Below are 23,071 nucleotides of genomic sequence, written 5' to 3' on the forward strand. Positions count from 1 at the left end.
TGTTACTCGTGCGGGACGGTACCACGTTATTAATGTACAACCGAGCGTTACTATACAGTTAAGGCACGTCGCGCCAAATCAGAAAACAGATCAGTATTCTACCTTATATAAAAGGTGGCCCGAAGATCTCAGGTAGGTTGATTTTTGGAAATTTCACTCGATAAATTTTTTTCCTTCTACATTGTTGCTCTACTTTTCTGACTTAAGCATAAGAAGGTCCCCATCGGAAACCTTCTGGCAAGTAGACTTTCTGTAGGTTGGCCTCGGTGGCATTCAGTGTATCTTCACCTTGGCCATATTCGGCTTTACTTCTCTTTGGTTCACACCGACCTTAGAGCACGCCGAGCAGCTGTCGACCTCAGTGCAAAATTTAGTGCCAACAAATTGGTGCTAGAGGAAGGGTCTTGCACCGACATCTAAAGAGGGGAGAAATTATTATCATGAGGTTGCGAAGCAGCCACGAAGCATCCAATGCCTTGCAACGTCGAGCTCCAGCCTTATGAGATTCACTGCAGAGCCTGGAACATGCCATGTTGACACAACCCGTTGCACCTAGGAACACTGAGCAGTTTAATCTGCTCGTACAATAGGTGTAGGCCTTGACTACGGCCGTTTAGGCTTACAGCAAATAATAGCACGACCAGCATCAACCTGGCTAGAACCTGTTCAGCCCGGTCATCATTTCCAACAACCAATGTGCCATACGCGCCAAATTATCCACCATCTGCGGCCCCAAAGCCCTGAGCAGACCTAATAGAGTCGGCACACCCGTCATAGGAGTCCTGTTCGGGATGGGAAGCGGTATGCTCCAAGCCTCCATTCTGACAAAGATTCCACTCTAGGTCATTCATCTTCCCATCAGACGGAGTTCTAGCCCCAACAAGAAGCCGACCTCGATCGAAAGATCGAGGAGATGGGTCGCCAGATTCAAGCACTTAAGGGGCAGACTTCGAGGTCAAATAATGACCTCAACTTCTCCACGGAACCTCCTTTTTCCTGGTAAGTGAAGTGTTAAGCTCGAAGCAGGTATATCTCCTCTTGAGTGAGGACTGACACTTCGTATTTTGGGGTGGAGTGGCTTCGGGCTCAACCTCATAAGGACGTAAGGAATGTCAAGCTCGAGGAGATTGGTCGGACGACCAACTCCCCACTAAGACCTCGATCTCAGCCTCGATCATGACGTAGAAAATAGAAAAGACCAAAGGAAAATGGGCGAGAAAGAAAAATTTGAGCAACCAAAAGCGGACACCCACCAATGATCCTTGGAAGAAACCAGAGAGAACGCCAGAACCAGAGGAGAAGAATTTCACCGAAGAAGCACCTAGGAGAAAGCTCGAGCTATTGGGGAGATTTGCAAAAGAAGCAAGAAGTGCGAAATAAAGGAAGGGGTTATCCTTATATAGGGGTATGAACGGCTCTAATTAAAGCAACGGTCCAACTTCCCGAGTTGATTCAACCACGTGTTAGCTCGGGATATGACGTGAGTGATTCATCTGGATCACCACATTAATAGTGCCTTAAAAAAACTCCAGAACCTCAATCCAGATGACGATATAATGTCTGTCACCTGAACTAAGATTCAGTTTGACCTCGAAATTGAAAGGCAAGTGATGGAGAAAACATTGGACATCTTGACCTCAGCTTAGACCGATCTCCTTGACCTCGGTATTAACCAATGTGAACAACTTTGGTGAAAACCGAAGTGCCACTCTGCTCGTGCTAATAAGACCAGCAATTATAGTGACACTACAGTCAATGCATGATCTGCGAAATTACCGTTGCGTGCTGCTAACGCGGGATGGTAAAAAAATCATATTGTTAACGCATAGCCAATCGTTACCATATAGTTAAAGCATATCGCGCCAAATTAGGTAACAGATCAGTATTCTACCTTAAATAAAGGGGTGGCTCAGGGATCCTCAGGTAGGTTGATTTTTAGAGATTTTACTCGATAAATTTTCTCTCTTCCATACTATTGCTCTACTATTTTGACTTAAGTATCGGAAGATCTCTGCCGGAAATCTTTTGACAGGCGAACTTCCTGCAGGTTAGCCACGAGGGCATTTGGTTGATCCTCACCTCAGCCACATCCAACCTTACTTCTCTTCATTCACATCGACATTAGAGCACACCGAGACCTCGGTGCAGAATTTAGCGACAACAGATATGCTTTCTTATGATGCAGCATATCAACTTAGAGAAATTGTATCTTGCATCATTTCATGTGCACCATGCTAATCACAAGCATTTGCTTTTATGGATCAACCGTCAAGATGCGCGTTTTGATGAATAACGATTACGTGATGAGTCCAACAAACGAACGCCTCTGGTGCATAGGATATAATTGCTCTTAGCTGGTCGGCGTGGGGACGGATCGCGGAAGGCGCGACAGCGGCATTCTAACCTCCGTTTTTTTGAAGCGATTTATTCCCCGCTGCACTAATCCAAGAATTCTACGCCGACCGATCCTCGTACCATATTTCATGCCCTATGACAAGATCAGTAGGATTCACGTGGTCTTGCGAGACGGACCAATCTCTTCGCGACGCGTGGCTGCGAAGCCGATTGGTTTGAGGGCCCCGAACTATTTATTTTCTCCGAGAAACCCCGTTCTCCAGCGCGTTTTCCATTTAAGAGACGAAACAAGTATTCAGAACAAAAAAGACCTATCAGCGATCCGATAGAATCCTCGAAAAGCGTCGGGAGGAGCTCAAGAAAGAAGAGTCCGGAACCCTCCTCCGACGCCATCGAAGCTTCCCCCTGATCGCCTTCGTACGTTCTCTTCTTCTTCAAATCAAGAACGAGAACCGCTCTTCATCGTCTCCGATTCTAGGGTTTTCGGTGCTTGATTTGATGTAATCTTGAATTCTTTTCGTGTTCTTTCGTTCATAAATTCATAATTTGTGATGATTTTTGTTTGAACTTGTTTTCAGGTGGATCGCGATGTATTATTTTGAGTACGGGGAATGAGGGGTTGCTTTCGATTTTGGTGTTCTTGGTTGTTTGGTCGAGGGGGAGTAGCTGGAGTTCGTCGGCATGGCCGTGAATTACTTGTACGCCTCTGCCATCAGCACGGTGATCAGCCTTGTTGGTCTGCAATGGTGGACGGTGTCGCTTCTTGATTGGATGAAATCTGATGGTTTGGTTGATGAGAATGAGGTTGGCTCGAGGAGCGTCGAGCGGGAGATGGCACTGCTCTTGGGCTCGCGTGTTACCATCGCTTTGTTGGCGAGTTCTGTGCTTAATGTGCTCGTTCTTGTCATCGTGTGCCTCAAGGTATTTACGTTTATCTCGACAAAATTGACTTTTGAGTTGATGTGCTCTGCTGATTGATTATTATCACTCAGGTTATATGTGACGAGAATAGCCTCGTAATTGCATGATAATGATCAATGTCTAATTCTTCATATGAGAACTCCAACATCTTTGAAAAATAAGATAATTACAGACTTTGGATAGGGAAGGTATCAACTTGGGCCGATTAAGTCATGGAAAAAAATTGCGAAAAAAAAGCCATTAGTTGAGATAAGCCACTTTACATGACAAGATGAGATATCTCAATCCTTGTTCTTGAAAACCCCGACTCTTGCCTTCCCTTCATTCTTCCCCTCCACCTTGACTAACAATCTGCAACAAGGAAAACCCCATCTCATGTGTTCATGAAACAACCCTAAAACATGGCAAAAATCTCATATTTTAACATCACCTTCCCCTATTGTATGCCTTCCATCTTTGCTGCCATGCTTGAGGTTAGGCTGTCAATATTGAGGATTGGTTGTGAATGGCGGCTTGTAAACTCTCAAAGCTCCTCAATGAATCCATAGAGGGATATCAAGAACCTGCCTGCTGGAACTTGAGGCTGAGTAACTGTGGTTGATGGTAGACAGAGAACAATGGGCCACTTGGGTCGCAACATCCCTTAAAGAAAGCTTAAGTAGGTGCTTGGAGGCCACTGACGCCTCTGGAGCTTCATTAAGGGCCGTGTCATGGAGTGTGGAGGAAAACAATGGGACTCTAAACCACAAATGCCTCATATTGTCAACCAAAAGGCTCTTGTTCATGTGAATTCAGAAGGGTTCAGATGAAATGTTGATTCAACTAGTGGGTCAAACAATTTTTTGGAAAAGCTAGAATGGTTTAGGGGGTTATGATTGGATTAGAAACTACTTGTTTTACAGTTCAACATGTTCAATCATAGTTTTTGAATATTACTTTCAACCATCAGGTCAAGCTACCTAAATTAGTTAATATATTACAAGTTAAGGGGAATATTAGTCATTGAATCTATATGTGATGGCTTTAGCTCGGGTCAGAACCAATGGGTAGAGAGGAAAGTGACCTTTTTTATCTTGCTGTTGGTTGAGGCCTTGGTATTAGTTTGTTTTCGCTTGTAGCGGGAAATAACTGCTTTAGATTTAATGCTGAAGATGCAGGCCAAGACAGCCCATGACTAACAACGCAAGATAATGCAGCCTATACATAAAAACCTCAAAACTTGCATGAGTCTGGGCCTTACATGGGTAATCAGGTCAGGTCTGGGTCAGTTGCACCGACACCATGTTATGTTTGTGGGTCGAGTTGGGTTTGGTTCAGGTGAACTTAAGGACATCGACCCAATCTGAGCCCAATTCAACCAACCCATTGCCACTACTATTGATGGGTTAGGTTAGGTTTGAATCAGGCTGATATAGTCTTGATATAGGATATTGACCCACTATCAAACGCTTGCTCGGATGGTATCATCCTTTGCTACTTGGGCAAGGGGGCAGGTGTTTGATTCATGTTGGAGTTGGCCCTCAAAGGGTATAGGTATAGGGGAGAAAAAGGTGGGGATTATCCCCTTCTGATCTCAAAAAAAGGAATAAAAAAAAAAAGATACAGGATATTGACCCAACCCGAGCTTGACCCAAAGAAACGCATTGCCGACCCTATTAACTAGGTTCACCAGGATGTTTGGTAAAAGTGCTGTTATATTTTCTGAGTATGATCTTGAGAAAGGATAATACTAAGTGCTGCGCCCATTGAACAATGCATGCTTAACATCTAGCTAAAGAAATGTATTTACTTTGCACTTATAATATTTTTTGATCATATTTTTTTTTTTATGTGCAGACCATATTCTTTGTGCAGTTATATCCTTCAGAGACTCGAAAAGTATTGGAACGCCTTATTCATTATCTAATTTACAAGGTGATGATCTTCCTTCTTCTGTCACCCACTATTTTCACTATATATGTTCTCGCATTCAAGATGGCAACCTAGTTGTACTTGTTTGTCTCATGAATCTCTCATAAGTATTACATATGCTGGATATGAGTAATTAATATGCTCTCTTTTATAATTAATTTTTGTCTCATAGGTAGTGTAATTTGCTTAACAAAGATGTTAATTCATTCCATTAATCAGGCATTTGAAAGATTATGCTAGAGCAACAATAATATTTTGACTGCTTCTGATTGTGTGCAGCTATAATATTATGTATTCACCTTAAGCTGTATGCATAAGTTCCACAACTCCCAGCTTACAATAAACAGGTTATTATTCATTATTTTTCTTTTACCAACATTGTTTTAGTTTCTTGTATGTAGAATCTCTTGAACATTTTCTTAGGTTCACTAGATCTAAGAAGTTTGTTAGCATGAGATTATAAATGTTTAATGCTTAGGGTGGAAATGCACTAGAGAAACAATTGTGTGGTCATGAACATTAGGGGGGAGTAAGGTAATTAAAAGTCTTTCCATGTTATGCTTAGTGCAAGAATGAAATTCCATTCTCTGAGGTGACTGAATGTGGGTAGTGAGCAAAGGAAACCAGGGATGTGAATCTCATACCATGGAAATAAGGTATCTAAAACAGATATTGGAGAGACCACTCTGACTCTGTATCTCCTGAATTTTTAATAGGATCAGAAAGGTGATCTAAAAGAAGATGATGAAGAAAGTGATCTTTAAACTTGGAAAGGAAAAAGTTGTAGGACCATAAGGTAATAGCTTTGTGTTTTTCAATGCATATTGTGAAACAGACAACATCTGGTTGACATGTTAAAGGAAATCTGTAGTAATCTTTGCCATTTCTTCTGTTGATTTATCATAAAACTGCATCCAAAGTGATCGCAAGATGGTTCAAAAGGCCTTTGGCAAACATAAATCACACTTATTTATTGGGCCTTTGTGGGAAGACATGATCGCAGTGGGTGCTTTAGTTCATGGCGGGAAATTTGGTCAAGGGAAAAGGGACTTGTCAACACTTGTAGGCTGTAATGCTGTATGTGTAAGTGACAATAGAACTGGTCGTTTTTTCCTATAGACTTCCTTAAGCAGAATTTACAGAAAAGTCAAAAAGATGATAGTCTTTGGCTGACTTGTGCCCATCGCTTCATGTTATCACAGACCTGGGTGTTTTATTTAGTGTAATATTTTTCCTTTTTTCGCCAAGTGTATAAATGTTATTTGTTAAAATGTAGACATGTTCTTGAACCAAAAGGTTTACACACCAGAAGGACAGCGTAACTCTTGTTTTGGAGTTGTAGTTGCAGTTACGAGGATATAAAGGTGGATTAGCATGGGAATTTAATATTCATTAATCTCAAAAATGAATCTCATTAAATGTGCATCAAGTATTCATTTTCATTTTGTGGTAGGATGGTCAATCGTAAAGGCAACTTTTTTATTTTTTTTTTAAAATTGTTTTAAGGTAATGAGTGCAAATGAAAAGAAAGCATCTACTTGTGGTTTAGTCAACTTGGAGAGAGCCTATGATTGGTCTTGCAAGAATTAGTGGGCATTTAAGTAGAATAGTGTACAAAATATTAATGTGCTTACTGCCTTCATCTCTATGTTACTGTTTAATTACAAATTCATATCAATGACTTGTTGCTTCCATTGGTTTAATTACATATCCTTACCAGCTCCATGATCTAAAATGGGTAAGATCAGCTTGATCTTTTGATCCCATGATTGCAAATATCAATCTGAACCCAAATTACACTACAAAGTTTCATAGGTGTTTACCTATTTCGTATTATCAAAATTGTTAGTAAATGGGCATGTTATTAGTTCCTTCACTTCCGACATTATTGTTGCATTTTCTGTTTCACATGTTTGAGCAGGGAACTTTTCTTCCACTGGTCGTACCACCTAATATGTTTCAAGTGGTCCTGTGGTCAGGCTGGCTGGTCTTTCTTTGTTGCCTGAAGGTAATGTAAACAAAGCATGCCAGCTTATTTACGTTATATGGTAGCTTGAGACTGTCTTTTTATAGGTGTAACATATTCTGTTCATGTTTATAGATGTTCCAATCATTGGCCAGAGATCGGCTTGAGCAGTTAAATGCATCCCCCGCTGCAACACCTTCGAAATACTTTCGTGTTTTTTCGACCTTTTTGCTTGTTCTATTTGCAGACCTTCTATGGTAATGTTTCCTGATGCGTAAGCAATTATACTTTGGAATATCTCTTTGAAGCCTACTATCTTTTCTAGCTATCAATTAAATGTCAAATCTGACCTTGATGCATCTTATTCTCTTATCTTCATGTATGACATTATGACCTACATGGATAATAGATATATGGAAATTTTCATCCATGGTATTTTTCTATTGAATTATTCTGTAACTTTTGGTCTCTTTGCAACTAGCACCTAGGAAAACTATAATTAAAGGAGTAAAAGAACAATTGCTTCTGGTCGATATGACTGACACTCACCATTTCTGAAGCTCTGAGTAATCTATACACTTTCTTTAGATTTCTTCAACTTAAGTTAACAAGGTTTGTTATATTCTGAAAGAGCATATAGTTAGTTGGTCTTTTGAAACCAGAAGGCTAGAAGCACAGCAAATTTTCTAATGAGCTTATTCTTGAAATATCAAGAACATTTATTATGAATGCAAACTTGAACAAAAACACAAAAGTTTATTGTTTATATATTAGTGTCTATTCGCTTTTAATTAGCAGCTGCAGTTCTGTTTTAGCAAATTGTAATCAGTAATTGTGTCTTGAGTGTAATGCCCCCTAAAAGTGATGCACAGCAATTGTACCATGTTTTCGTGACAAGCAAGCAAGGATTCCTATGTAGCATTATAAGGTTGGGAAATTTCTTGGATCACTCAGCTACGATGCTGAAACCAGTCATTATTTGGGCTAGGTTTCAAATAGAATGCCCCCATATTGGTTGGTATGTACTGATTAGCACAAGGTACCTTTCCCACACCCACACACAAAAAGAAAAGAAAACAAGAAAACAAGCTCGATGGCAAGCAGTACAGGGGTCGATTGGGGCCAATATGGGCTGAGTGGGGTTAAGAAATCATATCCAGGAGTGCCGAGTGCCAGTTGTGTCTATAATAGCCGGTATAGGCTGGTATTCTTGAGATTTGAAACCTTGATTTGGAGTCCAGTTGAGAATCACTTTTATTGTTTTTAATATTATTTCATGTCTGAAATAGTTTCATTCTATGACTATTTGTTGAATCCTGTTGAAGGTACTATGAAACTGGGACATGAAAAACATATCTTAACAAACAATTTACTTTCAATGATTCATGATCATATCTTCTATAATAATTCCGAAACTCATAAGGCTCTGCCCCATCAGATATCAAAGGTCACATACTTCGGTGAATTTCTTTAACATATTCCCACTTGCAACTAGTTGTCTCTGGTGGATGGTTCATTTTATGCTTTTATAATTTATAACCTGGCTATCCTCTGATCTCATTCTTTAATGCTTCTTGCTTGTATACCGATAGAAGTAGATTGTATTGTGGGTTAGTTGTACAGAAGTGCAGCCTTTTTTATGGTTCACCTATAATTCTAGTAAAAAGTGAATAGTGATCATTTGTTTTTTATCCACTCTACAAAGTCACAAATTGAGTCAAATAGATTCAAGTTATTAATAAATAAAAGGGGGGTGGAGGGTGGGGGGTTAACTAGTATCTATGTTTTTTATTTACCCGCAGTTTGCCCTTTTATTGCTGTATTCATATTAATTTACTTTTCCCTTTGCCTTTTATATCATCCTTGACATTTATGTTCAATACTATATTCCATATTTTATGGTAAGCTGTTATTTTGGTTCATCGAGTTTAACTTAAAACATAGATGTATTCATTTTGCTCGCCACCTGTTTTCCTTTAACCATTTTGGAAGTCTTATTTCTAGCCCTTTATCTTCTTCTGAATTGATTGTGTGTCTAGACTTTTGAATTGGGTATCTGCTGCCATAATCAATGCTAGACCTTTAGCTTGTATGTTTTCACATTTTACAGTAGCATGGAAAATTGTATTGCTTATTGTTCTGTTATTGAAGCTGCATAGTAAACTATGGAATTCTAGCTTAATAAACTAACAGTAGATATGAGCTCAATTTTTCCATTACTTATCTTTTGTTGCCCATGATACATCATGGTGTCAGTTTGTTTATCTTACAAGTTCCTCCGTTTACATGTTTGCAAGTTTTTTCTTCTTTACTTGATTATCAAACTTTGAATGCAGTTCTGTTTTTGCCTCTTATGAGGAACCGAAATTTCCTTTAATGAGGCATCTCCCACTAACAGTTTGAGTTTTCAGGATAAAGCTGTGTATGATGATCTACAAATCATCCGGTTCTAGTTTATTTGTTCTCTTGTTCTTCGAGCCTCTCAGTATTGTTTTTGAGACATCACAGGTACTTGCACCTAAGGATTCTGCAACGTCAAAAATTTAATTGTTTCTCCATGTTATAAAATGGTCACATCTCGTTGCCTGATGTGTGACCACAAGGTATTGCACATATTTATCAAAATAAGCTGTATTTCTTGTAGGGTTCGTTGATAAAGAGATATACATGATTTTACCAAGCTTAAGAAATATGGTTTTAATTTCAAATACTACAATCTTTCCTTTTAGTAAAAATATAGAGCTTATATTTCATGTCATTTTAGAGTGTATAATTATCGTCTATTATAATCCAACACATGACCGTGTAAGTTTTATGAAATTTAGGCTCTGTGATAGCCAAATTTTCAGCAATTTTTGTTTTCTACCTTTCTTTTAGATCTAATATCGACACACTTCTAGTTCATGTGAAGAACTTCAATGTTCAAAATAAATTTGACAAGATCCTTGTGGGATTGAATAAATGAAGAGCTAGATAAAATGCTGCACCACTTGCAATAAATTTTGCCCAGAAAGTCAGTTTTGGCTCAAGCTCTTATCTGGCCATGATTTCAGATCAGGTCTGACTAAAAACAGAACACTCTGGCTTCAGTTTTGTAGTTCTGGTCTGAAAATCTTTACCATGGTTTTCGTACAGAGATGTTAAACTGAACATAAGAAATGCATTAAAGGTCATATATAGCTACACAATCTCCTTAACGACTAATTATACTAGGTGAAATTTATCAGTGAAGCATCCTTGTGACATCTTTTGCAATTTGCTCTACTCATGTTTAGAATAGAAGACGTAGTTAACATTACAATTGAATGTCCTTGCATGTATGTAAACAATGTCAGAATCTTTCTAATGTGCAATTGTTTTCTCATAGGCTATCATAGTACATGGGTTTCAGTTGCTTGAGATTTGGCAACGGCATTCCATTGATAGTGGTGGTGATTTCTTGGGCTCCAATACTTCTTACAAAATAGTGGCAGGTATTTATAAGTTTTACTATCTATTTATTAATCTATATTTATATATAGAGTCAGACTCGGCTACACTCGCGTGGATCTCCACTCAGATTTGGTCTGGTTTGTATTGGACAATGGAAGTCCCACATTGATGATCCAAGCCTTTGGATGTGATATACTATCTCTGAACTACTTATACACTAAAAATTATATGATTTAGAGTAAGGTTCGCCGTCTCGGTACCGGACCCCGTATCGATACCATTTTATTATAATGTTGGTATGTGGTACGGTATGAGATGGCGAGGCATACTAAGTATCGGTATGGTACGAGATTGCGTACTGGTTCAATACTGATACGATACGGTAAGGCCGATAAAGTTAGGTAACGAACGGTACGACAAACCTTGATTTGGAAATTCCTAACCTATGCATCAAGTAGTCAGAAAAAATTAGATAGTCTCAATAGAATTAAAGCTCTCTAAATATCATTAAAGCTGTCTAAATAACATTAAAAAATTGGATAGTCTAAATTGGATAGCCAATTTATAAGTAGTATTTATAAATTTTGGTCATACATTTAAGTTTTCAACACAGATGATGCTTGCAATAAAGTCAAGAGTAATTCTGTATTTGTTGGATGATAGTGATCTCATCACTTGTGATATTGCTCCATTGATTCAGATAGAAGGAATGCTTCTTTTTTTTCTTGATTAATAAATGGAAGGAATATCTGATGGATAGCTGTGATCTCATTAACCAATTAATTAATGTTTCTTTCCCCTTCATTTATGTGATGAAACATGTTTGATGCACTGCACATGACCAAAAATTTAGGAGGAACACATATTTGATAGATATCTCTGATCCCCTTGAACAATAACTGTTTGGGATGTAAATGTTTTGTCTAGACATGCATGTACATATATATGGGTGAATGTATGCATGTATGTTGTGTGTGCATGGTCTGGGTAGTTAGCAAACCATAGAACATTAGCTGAAAGAGAGAGAGTGTGTGTGAGAGAGGACTGTAGCAACTAGAAAAGGGAGTTTCTTTAAAGAATGCCTCGGATTTGTGGCAACCTTACCCAGTCACTAGGCTCCAGTGTTATATCTAATAGGTATGATTCTTGAAATCGAGGAAGAGAAATGGAAATTTGCCAAGTCTTACCTAGTCAGTGAACTAGTGGAACTGAAATTTCCCGATCTTTTGTCACAACATTCCCTCACTCTCATCATGGGTTGATCTTCTTTTATGATGATTTGATTTTAAATATTTTTCTAATTTTTAGTGACACAATAATCTTAAGTTTGTGTGACATTCCTTATATTTATCTTAGTTTGTTCAATGTAGGGATGTTTCTGCTGTCTTTGGCTTGGATTTTGATGTGCTGCCACTTCTAAGTTGTTTGTACAAAAGAGTGTTCTGGAATCATGACTTAATTATGATTGTTCTTGCAGGTTCTTTATCTGAATGGAAGGGAATTCTCATTCGAAATTGTGGTTTTCTCCTAGAGATGATGGCTTTTTTAATGGCAGTTGGTCATTACTTGATCATCTGGTGGCTTCATGGCATGGCATTTCATCTAGTGGATGCAGTCCTTTTCCTAAACTTGCGTGTTAAGTGTTATTATTTGTCGGTCATTCTTTTTGAGCATTAATATCTTATCAATGGGAAAATTATGATTTCGATGTTTTTCCTTGTCGCTATCATGATAAGCAGGCTCTTGTAAGTGCAATTGTGAAGCGGGTCAGGGCATATATCAAGTTAAGAAAGGCATTAAGTTCTCTAAATGGAGCTCTTCCTGATGCTACATATGAAGAGCTTTGTGCATTCGATGATGAATGTGCTATCTGCAGAGTAAGTAATTCTCTTAAGTTATGCTTCAAAAGTCAAAACTGTTGTTCCGTATCTATTTTGTGGGAACATAATTGCTTGTGTAAACTACAGGAACCAATGGCTAGGGCAAAAAAGCTATCATGCAATCACCTTTTTCATCTTGCGTGCTTGAGGTCTTGGTATGATCTATATGCCTCTCTTATAGTTGGCATCCCCCCATTTCTCTCTCTATACACTGGAACTAGATAATTCAGCAATTCAACCATATGGTGATATTTTGCATTCTAGGATATAGCTGATTTGAAGGCATTATATACATGAAATGATAAACCACTATTGCTCATAAAATGTCTTATAAAAGGTTTTATCTTGTCTTACGCAGCCATTGGTACAGGTGCTAATTTTCAAAATTCCTGAAGTGTTCAGCGCTTAGCCTCCAATAAACCTGATAGGACACTCCCATATAATTTTTAGTAAGAGGGTATGTGTATGCATGATAAAACCATTTTGATTTTCGACTTGTTTGTAAAACCTTTACAGCTTTTGGCAGCAAAATTTGTTGCTTCAGAAAAAGTGAAAATGAAAACAAGGAATGGCAGAACTACTGTGCAAATGCTATCTGCAACATTCATTTCCATGGGGTGTCTCACTAATTTGTAGGGAAACAGAAACACAAAAAACATCAACAATACCAAACAGGCCCTAAAAATTAATTATTAGAAGTAAAATAGTTTTGGTTGTGCACACACGTCGCCAGCTTGTAACCTGTTAGTGCTTTTTGAATAGTGGCCAAGGAAAACACCATGAATAATTTGAGAACTTTAGAATCTTTTGGAGAGCATTGTTACAATGCCTTCAAAGGGAGACTCCAGAATACAACCTCACATGTCAAAGTGCTTGGCTGATGTAACTATTTAAGTAGGACACTATTTTTAAAGTCTGAAGTAGGGTTTTGCTGTGATGTGTTATTTTTGACTGTCTACAACTATTGGTACTATAAGATTCTACAAAATCTAGTTTTGCAAGATCCTAGGGTTTTTATACGTAAGTTTAGGCCATTTTTCAATGAGTTTGCATCATTTAATCCATTTTGATTCCCATGTTTAAAAAAAACGAAAAGAAAAATCAAAACCTCTGAAGACACTTTTACTGCTTTTTCATCTCAAAGCAATTGTTGTGTCATGTGCTTACTGATATTGATCAAATTATGTTGTCTTTAATCTGTAAGGACAGCTCTAAGAAAAAAACTAATGATTTGTGATATTAAACATTTTTGCAATTTTTATAATCTAAAGTACTGCACTTTAGTGCAAGTTTAATGCCACATCACAACAAGGCACTTAATATTTGACTGCGTCAATAGTTCAAAATTAAAATCAATTATTTTATGGACATAATAATGGGTGTTACAATGTGGAAGAAGTATTATTGGGTGTGTAAAACAGAAAGTATAGATTTTCCTCATTATTAATTAGGTGGCTGTAGCATATTGGCAACTTTTCTTTCTGCAGTTTCTAAGCCAGGCTTGGAAGAAGTTTAGATTAATTTTTCATCGGATAACAATTCAACATGTCCTCTAGTCAAAAGCCTGTGCGTCCAAAGAAACGTGTTGGATATACCAAGCTCTGCAACTCGCTGGTAGTTATGTAAAATATATACTTTTAGTACATCATTGCTGAGATGTAAACAGGGTTCACGTGGTCCTCCATGTGACTATGATGTGTTAAAATAAAATGCAATCATTTCAGATACCTGTTCATTTCTTAGCATGTTCTGATATATTATAGGTAGTTTATGCTATGCATCCCAATTTAGTGAGCAGTCATCTTCTAACTCAGGGTTGTCTGATTGTTTTCATACTATTTGCTTTGAATCGACTTTTAAGAAAATAATATGATAGTTATCCATTTTATTGTGAGATGAAAAGAGACATTTTCTGGATGTTCAGATTGAGTTGTTTGGTCTGTTTTATGCAAGGTCAGAGGGCTTTGTACATCTGTTTTTCCTGTTTCTTTTCTTTCTTTTTTTGTTGGGTTGGGGGGGGGGGGGGGGGGGGGGGGGGGGGGGGGGTTGGTGGTGCATGGAAGTGATTCTTTTATGATTGAGTAATTTCTAATCAATTGATTGTGGTTGCATGATACCTGTCTGTATTTTCCCTTTTTTTTCATGTAGCTTGTTCAGCCCTTATGTTTCCATTAAATTGTATGAGATGCATTATTCTATTATGAAGTTAAAGAAAATTAAAATCATAGAGTCAAGTGATAAAAATTATTGAGATCTGGGGCCTTAGAAATGAAAAATTGATGAGAAGAATGAGTATAAAAGCTCAGAAGAAAAGCCCTCCATATTAAAGTGATAAGCAGCAAGGATTTAGGTGTTAGGTATGTAGCAATTTGAAATCTATGATATGGATTCTATTGGTTAGAGTTGGGAATGGTACAGAGGGATCTACAACATTGTATCATATGTTCATTTGTGCTAGTTCGCATGGACATGGGAGTAGCAACTTATCATCATGTAACTTCTACCTAAGTTAATCAGATTGCTCTGGAAACCCATGGGAACTCAAACCTGCACCTGCTTCCTAGTTGCTTTATGTGGTTTTACAATATCTGCTTCCCTTCTCCTACACATACCTGCTTCTGAATCAACACCTTCTACAATGATTTGTTTTCATCCAGTTCTCCTCTCCTTAACTAAAGAATGCCAATAACATGATTTAAACTTTTAGCTAACCTAAACATGTGAATAAGACCAAATTTTTTTTCTGCAAAAAAAATGTGTATTTTGAGCTGAAATTGATCTAAAAGCAACTTAAGTTTTGGGGTTTCAGTCAATTTTAGCATAAATTTAAACAATTTGATTGAAACCAACCAATTTTGTTGATTTTTCCTTAAATCAATATATATGAGGCCCATTAGCTTTATTTTTGAACCTCTAATCCTTTTACTGAGAGGGGAATCCAAAAGGGTTTTTTTTTTTTAAGAAAACAGAGAATTTGGAATATCATATATTTCAAAGTGAGTATACTTGCTTGGTGTACAGGTTCTACTCATGATGCAGTAATTTTGTTCATTCATATTGTTTTTTTAGTTCCTTTATGTATTTATGATAATATTTGTTGCTATTGGTATGTTGCCTTCATTATCTGTCTTTTAATAACTATTGTACATGAATGCTTTTCATAATTATTCTTTTGCTACTGCTATAACTATTGCTTGAGTTGATTCATTTGGATAATTTACTTAGTTATGAGATGCCTTGGTCACTAGACAGATCTTAAAGTCTCGCTGTATTGTTGTTATATTGCTAGCTAACAATGTACTCTACAATGAATAATGGGTAATATATTTTCTTAAACTTGCACAAACATTCAAAACTTTTTCTTTCTTTTTTCCCTTTTTTGGGTTATTTAATATATAAATACTTTTTATGATTTTTAGAAGGTTCAGGTTCGTAAAGACATCATGCCCTTGCATATTATACTTTGATGTAAAGTTTAGAATGTTTACTTTTTTGCTATTTTCTTTCCCTTTTTTTTACCCTGTAGTTTCTTTTTTTTTAAGGCGAGGATCAACACCAGAAAAACCAAAATTATTGTAGTTACAAAAGGTTCCATTCCAGATTTGGGCCAGTACTGATACCAAATCCAGGTTTCAGAATTTCATAGCAATTGAACATCCACATTAAAACCTCAAATATCCAAGACTTAATGTTATCATTTCCTTTCTTTATAGGTTCATCTTCCTCTTGAAGTTCATTATGGTATTCCCATAATGCAACTTGCAATTTTAAGATCTGCCTCTATTAATTTGTAGTGGCATAATTGAAAGATAGCTAAACCTTTTCTTATGGCTGCAAAAATGGAGACTGGAGACTGAATTGGTTTTGTTAAATTTTTCATCTTGACAGAAACAATTAAATATTTCAAACCAAGGATGCTTGAAACATGTTTGAGGTAAAAAAAAAACTGTAATGGATAATTTTGCTTGTTTTCATTAGTTGCGTGAAGGGAGCTTATAAGTAACTGGTACATATCTCTATTTTCTTTTTTAATATATTTGTGAATTTTCAACAATCATGGGATTTGGATAGGTCATTAGGGTGTTACATCTCTACTTTTCTTAAATTTTGGATCAAGAAGTTCTATATCATATGTAGCTTGCTTGAGGGAGCAAAGAAGAGAAAACATGGTTTAATTAAGGTTAACAACCTTGAAGTGGTTATTAGGAGATCTGGATCCTGTCCAAGTGAACCATCTTCTTCTCACTCTTCTCCATATTCTATATATTTGTTGTTAAGATATGACAGGGTCATATCAGTAACCATCTCTGTGGTTCTTCATTAGCTTTAACTTATCCTATATGCAATTTTTTTTAAAAAAAGAATTGAAGAGTTGTTTTTGACTTTGATTTGCTTCGGTATATAGCTATATGGAATATAGCTACTTGTTTTCAATGGGCACATGGTTGGGCAATTGGTGTGTGTGTTTTCATGTGCTTTTGTGGTGGGGATGGGGGGTGGGTCTGCCCAAAGTACTTTTTTGCAATAGTTATGTTGATTCTTAATCCTCTTCGTAAGCAGGACCATAACTAGTGACTGTCCTAAAGATCTTGTCCTGTTCATTTACTTTATATTGTGATTTAGATGCATCATTCTCTATAATATACAAGATGGTTTTCTATTCATAGTTGATTATGGATTGTGATGGAATGCTATTCTTGCTCTTTGCTATTGTATCTTAATTTTCTTTGTAATTGTTTCCAGGTTAGATCAGGGCTTAACTGAAGTGTATTCTTGTCCTACATGTCGAAGGCCTCTTTTTCTGTCTAATACTCAAGATGGCACAAGCTCTGCGACAGGAGAACTTTCCAATGTTGGGCAACTTGCTGAGCAGTTAAATTTGGGATTGAACCTGCGGAGAATATCTGGACATACACCACCTTTTGGGGCATTTCCTAACCTGCAACACAATCCTTCTGATACAATGTGGAGGTTATCTTAATTTTATTTTTCTATTTGTTATGAAACTCAAAATAAAAATGCTTTGCATATATCTTAGTACAGCTATTTTCCAGTTGCAGCATGCATTATATCATTGTGGTATGGCAATTGTTGGCCTTGCTGGTGACCTCCTTTTAGATGCATTTTCATCATATGTCTTTCATGCACTATACTACATGGCATGTCTCCCTTTATTCAGTTTTATACTTCATACCCATGAAGGTCCGCATATTATTCTGGAAAGCTGTTTTTTTACCAAATTTACCAGTATGTCCTCAATTTTATGTTGTTTAGTAGAATAGTTAAATGCATGATTGATAATTCTAATTGATCATTCTATATATCTTCCTCTGTTTAGAGGCTGGAATTATCTAAACTAGGGTAGCGCACCTAGGGCTACTAATGAGTTAGGTTGAGCCACAACAGAACTTCTTTAAATCTGGGTCCAAAAATTATGTCTGACGGCAAGCAATCATAAATGGACACTGCATCTGGTCAGTTCTATGAGTTAAACTTAAAACTAACATGGTTATCAGGTCCTTTTGTTTATAGGGCTGAAAATTTATCAGATGTGGATCGGATATTGGCAATATTCATATCTATATCCATATGTTTCAACAGATACATATTAAATGATACCAAAACTAGTATCCATATTTTTAAAATCGGATATGGATATGAATTGGATATTAAGCATATCCATATTTGTTCTAAAGTGATATGAATACTAATCAGATATAAGCATAGCTATATTTTTCTATCCAGATACAAATATAAGTCACATATTCTTTTTGGATATAAAATCAAATTTTGAGCGGAATTTAATAATGAGAACTGACATTAATGACATAATTATAAAGAACAGAAACAATGAAAGAATTGCATTTTAACATTTGAAAATAATTCAGCAAACATTTACTGAAAGCAAGAAGTAGATCATAAAAATCTAAATATAAAAATATATTTAGGAAAAGCAAATAATAAGTATCCTATATCTTCAACAGTCCCACTAGTAGATATAATGTATAACAACTGCATACAATTTACAGGAAATGGAATATGTGGTAACCAGAAACACATGTAGAAAGGTACAAAATAGTATAATGATGCACAAATATATACCAATGAGCATTATGTTGCAAATATATGGAAATTCATCACTTAATTAAATTGAAAACTAATAATCCCTGTTATCAACTTTATCTATGATTTATACCACACAGCGACAAATACATAATCATGAGCCAACTTATTAAAGAAGCAGTATTTTTTATTTCAAAAATTCGAGTTGGTTCGTGCTACATTGCTACTTATTAATTATATAAATAGATACACATACATGGAACCAAACATGAAATTAACAAATACTCTTAACTAATTATAAATTGACATCATAAATTGACATAATTATAAACTAATTTATTAAAGAAATATATTTTTATTTCAAAATTCGAGTTGGTCCATGCTAAATTGTTACTTATTAACTGTCTGAATAGATAAACATGCATTCAATAAAACATCAAATTAGTAAATACTCTTAACTAATTTTTAATTGATATCGTTAATTCTTACTTTATTTCCTTTTTAATTAATAATTGCTTACACTTTGCATAAATCTCATGATATAATTTAAAGGCATGCAATATATTTCTAAACATAATCAAAGTAACTTATAATGAATTCGGATTGATATTAATGTAATAGTCTTCCTAGTTCCTATCCAAATTTTGAACACTCTCAACAAGAAGCAATCTACAAGGGCAATGGGATGGCTATTAGAGTATCAGTTATCAAAGAGAAGGCATGAGAGAGGAGAACGGGAAGAAAACAATGATACCTATGCAAAGATTAGGGGAATCTTTGGGGACAGCCCAAAGATTTTGTCGGTCGTCAAACAAAAAGGTAGCTGAGATGTGAGGTGTGTGAGAGAAAACCCAATCACAGTCGTCAATGCTGTGGTGGTGTTTGTCAACAACGAGGGGCAGCTAAGACCCATGATGTAAGGGAAGAGGACTAGGCCTATAAGGCTTGTTTGCCCAGATGTGTTGATTTTCAATCAGGAAGGAGCAGGACTGGGCTTGAGAGCACTTATCACAGGTTGGGAGGTCATTGCTCATTGCTGGTCTGGGAGGAGCAGGTGATGGAGGTGAGGGAAATATGGGATCTAGGGCATGGCCATAGAGTATGTCGGGAAGCTGACTAACAAAGGTTTCGTCCGAGTAGCTGATGCTGCCGGCCACTCGCCAATCAGAGAGTAGTTGATGGAGGTATGGTAGGGGCAGCTGGGTATAGGGCACGGCCACGTAGTATGTTGGGGACTTGACTAGCAGGGGTTTTGTCGATGGTTGATGTAGCCGATGCTTCTGGCTGCTCGTCACTGATCAGAGAGGAGCTGTTGATGGAGGCATGTTAGGGGCAGATGGGTGTAAGACACAGCCACGGAGTATGTTAGGGAGGGGAGCAAACCAGAAGATCCTTGAGGTCACTCGCTAGTGGGCTAGGACTCATCGTCGGTTGGAGAGGAGCAAGGCAACGGTGGGGGCGAGCAAGCCGAACCTAGGACAGGGTAAGGAGATGCGAAAGAGGGTGTCGAAGTCTTGGACGGGAATAGGATTCGGAACATTGCAAGTTACATGGTTAACAGGCTAACAGGGTTACGAGGGCTCTTTTTCTTTTCATATTAATGTGGATGTCCGGATCTGAATCTGAGAAAATTCTAAAGGCAGGATTTGCAATTATAAATCTGAATTCATATCCAAACCCAATCAAATGCAAAGATTTGTACCCAAATCCAATCCAAACCATTTATGGAAATGGATACGGTTGGATTTATCAGACTCATTTCCTAGCCTATTTGTTTATGATTAGATCCAATTTTCCAATAGATGCACTAGTTCTTAAGTGTTTGGGTTATATGCGTGCGCGCATGTTTGTGTTATATAAGCACACGCGCGCGCACACATACTTACGTATATACATACCTCTCTCTCTCTCTCTCTCTCTCTCTCTCTCTCTCTCTCTCTCTCTCTCTCTCTATATATATATATATATATATATATATATATATATATATATATATATATATATGTACACACACACACACACACATATATATATATATATCATGCATGCATGCGTACATACACACGTCTATAATGCCTCTCTGAAATCCCTAACATCCTCCCTAACATCCAAAAATTTCCAAATCTTGTCCGGTTCCCTCGTCCTCTTTGCCCCCTCCGATGACTCCCTCCATGGTGCAGAACCTGGCGGTGATGAAGCACAGAGACCTGATCGGCCACTTTGAAATGATGGGGTGGTGCATGCAGCACGGTCCTGAGACCAGCTGCTGATAGACAACGTCTAGATCCAGGCTCAGACCACCAAGAAGCAACCGAGGGCTGTCGCCTTCCCCATCAACCATACCCTCTTCTGCTACCTCTCTCTCACCAATGCCGCCCTCCTTTCCTCGAAACCCTAGCCGGAGTATGTATATGATGAGTATATAGTCGGAACAGTTGCTCTGTATTGTATAAAACTGAGAAAAACTCTGATAACATGTTATGTTCGACTTGAAAAGATTTTATGTAGGAGTGCTGAAAGTGGGCATGTAATGGTGAGGACGTCTTGATTTCTGTATATATTTTTTTTAAGTGTTGAGTAACATCATAATGTTACCGAGGGTTGGTAAATGCAGAGTCAAACAAAGGGCTGGTATCTTATTGTGAAGTTAAAGCACTATTAGAATAAATTATTTTCCCTGTTTTCTCCTGTGTAGCTGCACAGAAATAAAGCCATAAAATTTGATATGCACCAATGGATTATCTTTATGGTGGCATGGTATGTTAAATCTCCCTCTCTTGGCCTGTGCAGGGAAGTTGGTTTTGATTCCAGTTGGGCACCTCCGTGGCTAAATCAAGGAATGGATGTTGCTGGTTCATCCAGTGGAATCAGGTCAGGTGGGCTTAATGGAGTCCAGATGATGATGAGGCAGCTGACATCTGTCAGTGATAACTATGCTCATGGTTCATTAGATGATTCTCCTTGGATCTTGTGGCCTAATCAGCAAGCTTCAGGTTCCTCTGTTCCTCCATCCTCCTCCCTCAGATACACCAGAAATACAGCTGGCCTGCAGTTTAGAGACACTGCACCCACTGTAAATGGAAACATGCCGGATATACTTGCCATGGTAGATAGAGTGCGAGAAGTTTTGCCCCACATGCCTGATGAACTAATTATTCAGGTATGCTCCAATTTGATGCTACTTGTGATTAGCCAATCGAAGCCTGACATCGTCAAATCCTTCGCTCTTCTTGCAGGACTTGTTGCGGACCAACAACATCAACATTACTGTGAATAATCTTCTTCTAGCTCAATAATAACCGGAACATCCCCAGTACGTGTATATGCTTATTAACACATCAAATTGTCTGCAAGTATTGTATACTAGAAGCAACTGAGATAGGTGAGGGTTATGGTGTCGAATTAATTCTATAACCGCCCACTCCTGCTAACGCCTGCCTAATCGATCATGTTTCCGGCCTATCGCTCTTATCCCATCGATCTAATGTGTAGAAATTCTATGGCAACAAACACAGTTTATGAAAACTTGCACCTGATGTTAATAAGCTGTGCAAAATCAGTGTTTGCCATGACTTGTACATGATATAATTGATGAGAAAAGAATGGAGAAACGTGTGGTCTCTGGCTAGGTCACGACGCGACCATCACCCTAAAAGCTGTTTTGATTTATGTTGAGAAAGGAACTCAAAAGAAGGGCTTACGGTAAACGAATTGCAAACGAAGAGCTTGTCCTCTGGCTGGGTCTACCATTTCAAGGAACAGGAGATGCTGTTTAGCAGGAGCAGCTAAAATAGGATGACATGGGTCGGACGACTACCGAGTATCGAGGTCGGGCAATTTGAACAGTTGCTATCCTTGAGTCAACTGTTTGAGGAAATTTTTAAAATGTAAAACTCAAAACGTCACCACGCTTGCTCAGGAAGCCTGGTGAACTTTAAAAGCTCTGGTTCTGTAATTAGTGATTTCTAGAGGCTTCATCGGGTGGACTTATGTTATTCTATTGATATATTGTTTTTTCCTCCCTTGGATTGCAAAAGGTTCCAAGAATAAATAGTACAATATGATAAATTTTACAAGATAGGCTTCCATAAAAGAGAATCGAGACCATCCAGAATATGGTCTTATGCATATCATATACAGCTCCAGTTTTTCTTTGAAGCTGCATTTGTGCGCCAATTTGCGGACTCATTGAGTGCTCGTCTTGTACAATTGAACTGATGTCTCCGCAACCTGCTCCTCTAAGTACTTGGTATTTGCCAAACGATTTCGCATGTATCGTGGTGATTCGTGGGTGCAGTTTAGGCTTACTATGAAGCACAAGTGGAAACAAAAGCTCTCTTGGGTTCATAAAACAAATTTAAGTAAATCTTTTATGCAAGGAAAATAGAAGATCTAGTGGCTGCCCTGAACGGGCTTGCTAGATTCAATTTTCCTTTCTAACATCAGAGCATGCTCGCTTAATTCAAGCAAATAATTTTTTGGCATCTGAACAGAGGAACTATAAAGAGGGATGCTTTTGAATTTTTAGGATGACTAGGAAATA

General features: G+C 37.6%; 1 protein-coding gene across 3 annotated transcripts; it reads left to right on the top strand.

The window, feature by feature from the left end:
* The first annotated feature begins 2,436 nt into the window (after window positions 1–2,436).
* Window positions 2,437–22,097, top strand: LOC103712148 (E3 ubiquitin protein ligase RIN2-like). Of its 3 annotated transcripts, none has more exons than XM_008798587.4 (13): window positions 2,437–2,855; window positions 2,934–3,276; window positions 5,113–5,190; window positions 7,109–7,195; window positions 7,289–7,410; window positions 9,565–9,661; window positions 10,521–10,626; window positions 12,063–12,220; window positions 12,325–12,462; window positions 12,553–12,620; window positions 17,209–17,436; window positions 21,319–21,688; window positions 21,765–22,097. In XM_008798587.4, the coding sequence occupies exons 2-13, from the start codon at window positions 3,037–3,039 to the stop codon at window positions 21,822–21,824; spliced, it is 1,752 nt and encodes a 583-aa protein (XP_008796809.2). In that variant the 5' UTR covers window positions 2,437–2,855; window positions 2,934–3,036; the 3' UTR covers window positions 21,825–22,097. The 3 variants fall into 3 exon arrangements, with proteins under 3 accessions (XP_008796809.2, XP_008796807.2, XP_008796808.2); XM_008798585.3 differs by having other exon boundaries at window positions 2,612–2,772; XM_008798586.4 differs by having other exon boundaries at window positions 2,630–2,841.
* The last annotated feature ends 974 nt before the right edge of the window (window positions 22,098–23,071 follow it).

Source organism: Phoenix dactylifera, chromosome 5 (assembly GCF_009389715.1).
Source record: "Phoenix dactylifera cultivar Barhee BC4 chromosome 5, palm_55x_up_171113_PBpolish2nd_filt_p, whole genome shotgun sequence".
NCBI lineage: Eukaryota > Viridiplantae > Streptophyta > Magnoliopsida > Arecales > Arecaceae > Phoenix > Phoenix dactylifera.

What these genes read in the sequence shown, in the direction of transcription:
- LOC103712148 (XM_008798587.4), top strand. Translation starts at nt 3,037, where the DNA reads ATGGCCGTGAATTACTTGTACGCCTCTGCCATCAGCACGGTGATCAGC. An exon ending in CTATTTGCAGACCTTCTATG is followed by an intron (nt 7,411 to 9,564) that starts GTAATGTTTCCT and finishes TTGAGTTTTCAG; the next exon opens with GATAAAGCTGTGTATGATGA. An exon ending in CTGATGAACTAATTATTCAG is followed by an intron (nt 21,689 to 21,764) that starts GTATGCTCCAAT and finishes CTCTTCTTGCAG; the next exon opens with GACTTGTTGCGGACCAACAA.